The sequence below is a fragment of the Atta colombica genome, unplaced genomic scaffold (assembly GCF_001594045.1).
Source record: "Atta colombica isolate Treedump-2 unplaced genomic scaffold, Acol1.0 scaffold182, whole genome shotgun sequence".
Lineage (NCBI taxonomy): Eukaryota > Metazoa > Arthropoda > Insecta > Hymenoptera > Formicidae > Atta > Atta colombica.
This window is the reverse complement of record NW_017259274.1, coordinates 101,925-109,746: the sequence shown is the minus strand read 5'-3', so window position 1 is coordinate 109,746 and position 7,822 is coordinate 101,925. Positions and strand designations below refer to the sequence as shown.

Below are 7,822 nucleotides of genomic sequence, written 5' to 3'. Positions count from 1 at the left end.
ATATATATATATGTATTGTATATGATCTTGTCGATGATAGTTTAAAAAATTTACTTTTTGAAAAATAATTGATATAAAAATGCGATTTACGATACATCTTTACTTTTTCTACAAATATCTACGTGTGTAAAGTTGGCACCTCATCTTTTGGCATCGCAAGTTTTGATAAGAGTTCCATTGGCACCCGCAATAGTTCTATAATTCCCTAGGTTTTTATAAATAGTTTCATTGATTTAGCTAAAAAAAATATTTGAAAATTTGCGGTGCTAACTTCCCGTGTCACCGCAAGATTCGAAAAAATCAATTAAAAACTATGAAATTTTATAGTTCTCGAAAGTTCTACAGTTCCTGATAGATTTTAACATAGTTCTGGTCTCTAAGTTATTTTAAATAATAATTAAACCCGCGCGCTGGCATCATACCACAAGAGTAAAGTAGCTTTTAATAACCAGTTCCAACCGACTTGTTGGCAATTTTCTATAGTTCTACAATAGTTCCGACGATTTTTATAGATTTCGCTTAAAGTTCTGCTCTTTAAGTACTTTTTAATAATAATTAAATCCGTGCATTGGCATCACAAGAGTAAAGAACCTTTTAAATAGCCAATTCCAACCGATTTGTTGGCATTTTCCTATAGTTCTACGATAATTCCGATTTTTATAGATTTCGCTCAGAGTTTTGCTCTTTAAGTCACATTTTGTCATCTGATCATTTTGATAATAATAGCCCAGTATAAATCTCATTCAAATATTCTTAAAGTGGACATTTCAAGCTTCATTTTGGATTTTTGAACATATTTTTATCTTCATTATTTACCAAGTTATGATCATTCAAAATTTGGTAAATTTTCCTGCTTTTTCGCTTTTTTTGTGATTGAATGTATATTAACTTGTTGCTCCATTAAAAATACTAGTTAATAAACATTTTATTCAATTTCATATATTTTAGAAATGTAACATAAGCATACTAAACATATGTAATATTATGACTTTTTCGATAATTCAATACGTTAATTTTCCCTTTTAATTTCAAACAATGTACAAATACATTTTAACAAATCGATATACGAAATCCGAAAAACGTATGCATTCATACGCCGAAATAATAAGTATGCAATTTTTATCATATTATTTTACGTATATTTTCTTTAAATTAGCAATAAATTTTTTACAAATTTAAAATGTTAGTATCATAAAGTTGACAAAAAAATTTATAAAATTATTATTTTTTCATTTTGATTGTGTTGCAAATATGAAAGTAACTGATGCTCTTAACATATTAAAAGAACTTGTACTGAAAAATTGTAAAAGAATACTTTCTCCAAGTTTGAGCGTAGTTACCGCTTCCCTTCCATACAATCAATTAATATCCTTATATTACAGAAGCGTTCAAACTAATGGAAAACGCTGAAAAATCAGTTGGAACTATTAAGGAGGTTGGTTAAGGCAAATGCAATATTTAGAATTATTTGAGAAAATTGCAGATTATTCTAAATTGCATTTAAAAGTAAAAAAAATTAGAGACAGGTGGTCATCTGGATTAAAAGATATTTCAATAAAAAGTATTTTTTAAATTTGTACTCTAATAGAAATATATGAAAATGTATTATAAAATAAAAGATAAAAATCTCAATTTTTTTAATATAAATATTTTATAAATACAAAAAAATTTATGCAAAGTTACATTAAAATGAAGACATTAATTGTTTAATAAATAAACAAAATATTTATTTGTTATAAACTAATTGATGAATCTTAATGAAACTTTGCATAAGTCATTTTTAGTACTTGAAATATTTAAAAAATTTAGATTTTTGTTGTTTTTAAAATTTCTGTTCACAACAATAAAACTAATAACAAATAATATAAATAATCTATAAAAATGTGTTGTAAAATGTTATCAACACAATTCACGTAATTTGTTAAAGTAATATATACCCTTACAACCTTCTTAAGAGGTACTTTACTCTTATGATGCGATGTCAGTCCGTAAATTTAATTATTATTAGAAAATTAATAATATTAGAAAATATTTAAAGACAAGAATTTCAATCGAAATCTATACAGATCATCGGTACTATTGTAGAACTTGGAAAATGCTAAAAAGTCAGTTGGAATTGACTGTTAAAAGGTACTTTACTCTTGGTGCGATGCTAGTGCGTGAGTTTAATTATTATTAAAAAGTTTAAAGAGCAGAACTCTGAGCGAAATCTATAAAAATCGAAACTATCGTAGAATTAGGAAATAAGTTGGCTGGAAATGGCAGTTAAAAGATACTTTACTCTTGTGATGCGGTGGATTTAATTATTATTTAAAATAATTTAGAGACCGAAACTATTGTTAAAACCTATCAGGAACTGTAGAACTCTTCGAGAACTATAAAATTTCATAGTTTTCAATTGATTTTTTCGAATCTTGCGGTGCCACGGAAAGTTAGCACCGCAAATTTTCAAATGTTATTTTTTTTAGCTAAATCAATGGAACTATTTATAAAATCTATCAGGAACTATAGAACTATTGCGGATGTCAATGGAACTCTTATCAAAACTTGCAATGCAAAAGATGAGGTACCAACTTCACATACATCAAATTTCCGCAAGATATACATAAAAAAATACTTCAGATAAAAATTGAAACTTATAAAATTTCCTAAATGTATTGTAAATTTATGATAAAAATTGACATATAAATGTTTGAAGGTAGTTCTTTTTTCCAATATAACATATTATAGTACTGTATATGTGATAACACAAACTATAGACATCAAAGTCTTAAACGGTCTAGCTGAATCTTAAATGCTTGTATAATTCTTGTGTGAATTTATATACTACATAGTCCCCAGAAACGCGCTGCTATTGCTTTGATTTGTATAGTTTGTGTTATCACGTATACGATCCTATGTTATAATACGTTATATTGTTTATTTACGTCGCCTAAAGAGACATTGTTCCTTCGTGTACTAATTATTGTGAAGAATATTACTAAGGCCTCGGTAGTCTAAAGGCTTAGGACGCTCGCACGGAATGCAAGAGATCTGGGTTCGATTCCCAACCGAGGTAATATTTTTCGCAATAAGAATTAATTATTTACAGATTTTAATATGTTATTCAACATTATTAAGATTGTTTCAAAAATGCGAATAAGCAAAATATTTGTTAAATTGCTAGTCAATTTAACTCGTGATTATTGTGATAGTTTAGTAAAATTAATGTTTTCAAGACCGAAAAATCATTTCGGCGCGCGTTTTTAAGGACTACGTAGTATATAAATTCACACAAGAATCATACAAGCATTTAAGCTAGACCATTTAAGGCTTTGATTTCTATAGTTTCTTTTTTCTAATTTGTGTCCTCATTTTCATGGTCGACAATAATTGCCAAAAAAGTTTATTTGTAAAATTTAAAGTTGATGTACGTTTCTGAGTTGTGCTAATAATATATGATATTTGATATTTAGACTATTTTTAGGATGAATTCGAGATATATTAGCATTCGAGATATACTATAGCAGGCTGATCACAAGCCGCAAAAAAATTCAATATAGGTAAGATTTCGGGGACTGTAAAGTGTTGATAAGCGTTACTCAAATAACAATTAACATTTTGTCCCCGAAATCTTACTCGCATTGAATTTTTTTGCATGGATGGCTTTGTGTTTTAGCTTTGGAGTTCAAATTGGACAGGTCTGTACTATAGGAAAGTATAATAGCCGTTGGGATATAATGACCGTGTATAATGCGTTTCGGGAATTTTCGGTGCAGCCGAAAATGTGCTCAGAGTAAATTTCATTGAATCTTCGGACAATGAACTCAGTTCACAATTTATAAAAATTAATGAGAAAAAAATTTCTCATCAATATTATTAATAATAAAATAAAATTTAATATTATTAATAATAAAAATTTAGTATTAATATTAATATTTTATTTAATATTAATATTTAATATTTTTGTAAACAATAAACTTATCTTTGTTCAATTGTCTCTTGTATGACTGTTGTATTTTTATTTACCTTTTATAAAATTATTATAAAATAAAACCTTTTATAAAATTATTAAAGAATGCATTAATAAATTCATAATGTCAAATTATATCCAATTTGAATTATTTTTAATTCTTTCTATAGATTGCCATATTCCTATTTAATATATTAAACTGAAATCACATGTACATTTAATCCATATATAACAATATATGTATAATTATAGGTAACAGCAAATATACCAATAAATAGATCTTTTTTCGTAATTATTTCAATGTCCATAAATCAAGGTGCTTTAAAAAAGATATCTCCGAAATTATCGGTTGTATAACATTCAATAAAAAATCATTTTGTATAATTAAATACTCTTTCGATTTTGTCATATGTGTTTTGTACGTAGGTACAACTAAATTTGAGATATTTGCGAAAACAAATTAAATTTACATAACGTTCGAAATAATCCTTTCAAAAATCTATCTCGGGAACAATTAATCGTATAATATTCATTAAAAAATATTCATTAAAAAATGAAATTGTGGGGAATTTTATCTACTTTATTTTCGAACTGAACATTAATTTCCGTACAACGAATAGTTTCTAAGATATTTGCAAAAAACCAATTTTGCAACATTTTTTCAAGATGACGCAGCCGACCATGCCCTCACACATGAGGAGTTTTAATATGTTAAAAAGGACACTATTACAGATTTCTATGCACAAATTCAACTTTGTGGCAATTTTTTATATTATTAAAAATCATCTAGTTTTCCTAGGCTATTTGTAAATGTAAATGAAATACAAGTTCTCAAAGTGAATTTATCTTATGTTCCTTTAGTTGTAGCCTAACATTCAATTTTTCACTTATAAAATCAAGATAAATATGAAATAAAAATCTAGATCAAATCTATCATCTGAGATCTGTTATGAGAATTCATTTGCTTCCATATGAAACAATGTGTCATTTTGATATTTTATATATATATATATATATATATTTCACTATTGCTTATAGATAGATATTTGATTGTATTCTGAGAAGATAACAAATTTCTAAACTGTAGTATTGAGAGTATATTGAGAAGTATTTTAAGTGAATTTAGCAAATATTTAATATATAGGTAATGCAAGAGAAAATGGAGTTAATACAGGTTATATGTTATTTCTTTTTACAGATGTGCTGTACTTATGTTCCAAAGAGAATTTGCAGAACGCTTGGTAGCTAAACCTGGTGATAAATTATATTGTCGCTTAAGTATTAACACACAATTATTGGCACGAATAGATATGTTGATGAAAGTTGGAAAGAATAACTTTAGACCTCCACCTAAAGTAGAATCGAATGTAGTGAGAATTGAACCAAGAAATCCACCACCTCCGCTTAATTATCAGGAATGGGATGGTCTGACACGGATTGCTTTCGTGAGAAAAAATAAAACGCTGTCTGCAGCTTTCAAACAAACCACAGTTGTTACTATGTTAGAGAAAAATTATAAAATTCATTGTAGTTTGAATAATAAGGTAATTGACACGTTATGTGATACTAAGTCTGGAAATATTGACCAAATGCTTTCTTTATATTAGAATATTTCTTATATAATACTTTATATTGATTAGCATATATTTATAGATTGTATCAGATAATTTTGATATCAAGCAATTGATAGACCATATATTAGAAAAAGCAGATGCTAAGAATAAACGAGCTAGAACTATGGACACAGATGATTTTATCAGGTATAAACAAGTTGATATTAATATAGTACAGTTAATATATACAGTTTGTAATATACAAGTGTATATCAATTTTAGTAAATGCGCTTGTTCAACATTTAAATCTAAAGTTTATTGCTAGCATTAATTCTCTTTATATATATTTGTATATAGACGCACGCACATACACGCACGCACAATATAAACGTAACATTTAGTTTATATATGTTTAGTTATACTTTATGATCGTTTATAGGCACTTTATAAACGCTAAAACATTAAAATTAATGGAAATGTATCCTTTTTCAGCCTGTTACATGCATTCAACGCGGATGGTGTGCATTTTATATAAATTTATATATTAGGATATATACTATTTATATATAAACTAGAGATTTTTATAAATAAAAGATTTTTATGAATATATAAAATAAATAAGCTTTGTGAAGAAAATAAATTGTTCTATTTTTAAGAAACATTTGTTTTAAAATTAGAATTTCCTCATTATTATTCTTACAGAGGCAATTCTTACATAATGTTTTACAGAAATAAAACAAAAAATGACGTGCACATGAAAACTATTTATTCATGTTGCTTAGATTATTAGCTATAAACACAGACTTATATAAGTCTGTGGCTATAAAGTACATCGCAGCACATCTTAAAACTATAATGTATATCAGTAAACATACTTGAAGCATTTTGTTTATTGTAACATGAAAAATATAAAAAGTCCGAAGAATCTATATTCTATAACATTTTTTTGCTTTGGAGTTTTAGATTCATCCCACAAAATATTGATATATAATTAAAAATTATATTTCTCTCTGAATGACAGGGAAAAACATATATAATATTATACTTAGTATTATTTTATGTTTTTTTTTATGGTTTTTCACAGATATAATCCTTTTACTATTTATGATCTATTTTTTTATGTTCTTCCTCTTACGAAAGGTAAGGCTTCTTATAGGCTTCTGGCCTGTGTTACACCTGTCTCGCTTATGGTGCGCAAACTGATTATTCAACTGCCACAAGCATATGGGATCTAATTTTAATGCTGATTCCGAATGATGGATTTTTCGAGATGTTTTTGTAGACAAGATTGTAGTAAAGATACTTTCAGGAAGTTGCCTCTTCCGAGAAGAGACAAGAGCATAAATATTTTGGTTTCTATCAGGATCGAACCCGGGATCTCATAGATGATAGATCAGTGTCATGCTCTTCTATTTTCTATGATATACTTAATTGATATACTTAATTATTAACCAGTTTATATATTATAACAATCTGTATATGTAAATGTTTGTATAATACAAATTTACAATAATCTTTACGCACATTGATATTTTTATTTTATTGTAATTTCACATTTTTTTATCTTTTCAGTTATATCTCTATTACAAAACAAGATTTGTGTGTTTTTAAACATCATATTTTAGCTCATTCATTTAAAAACGATATTTTGATAATGAAATATTTTATCATTATGCAAAATGTAATGATTATTACATTTATACAAGATACTCATGCATAGCTCCAATTTATGTATAAAATAATCTTTATAATTTTTTTATGCACATATATAAAAAAAAATATTTTTAACATATAATATTTCTAGTTTTATTGATGTAAATTTCATCCCCCATTATATATATTTTACACACACACACACACACACACACACACACACACACACACACACACACACACACACACACATAAAATATATATAAGATGCAAATCTTAATTAAAATAATTTACTAAGTATACATATTTACAATCTTTGGGAGATTCCTCCATCATATAGATTCTTCATTCATATCATTATAATATATCAAAATGCACAAATTGTTTTTTGATCAATGTAATTATAATGATATACACACAATACACATATATATGCACAATATACAAATATATATTCTGCATATATATATCGCTGTGCGCAATGTTATATTCCCATGGAGAGGTAGCATGACATATAGTACTATTAATATATAGCAACAATTTTTTGTATTAGCGATGCTAAAACAGTATTTTTTGTTGAAATTTGCAATGTGCAAATACAAATTTATTTTTATATATACATATTTTATCATAAAGAATAGAGAACAAGACATTATTTTGCCTT

At 26.5% G+C, this 7,822-nt stretch overlaps 1 protein-coding gene across 1 annotated transcript in view; it reads left to right on the top strand.

The window, feature by feature from the left end:
* The window catches only part of LOC108686465 (probable dimethyladenosine transferase), a 9,822-nt gene extending 3,763 nt beyond the window's left edge, over window positions 1-6,059 (top strand). The window contains exons 3-5 of the mRNA XM_018191796.1: window positions 5,151-5,496; window positions 5,606-5,712; window positions 5,998-6,059. Of these exons, the coding sequence (XP_018047285.1) occupies window positions 5,151-5,496; window positions 5,606-5,712; window positions 5,998-6,040 (496 nt within the window). The 3' untranslated portion in view covers window positions 6,041-6,059. The remainder of the gene's footprint in view (window positions 1-5,150; window positions 5,497-5,605; window positions 5,713-5,997) is intronic.
* Window positions 6,060-7,822: the final 1,763 nt, after the last annotated feature.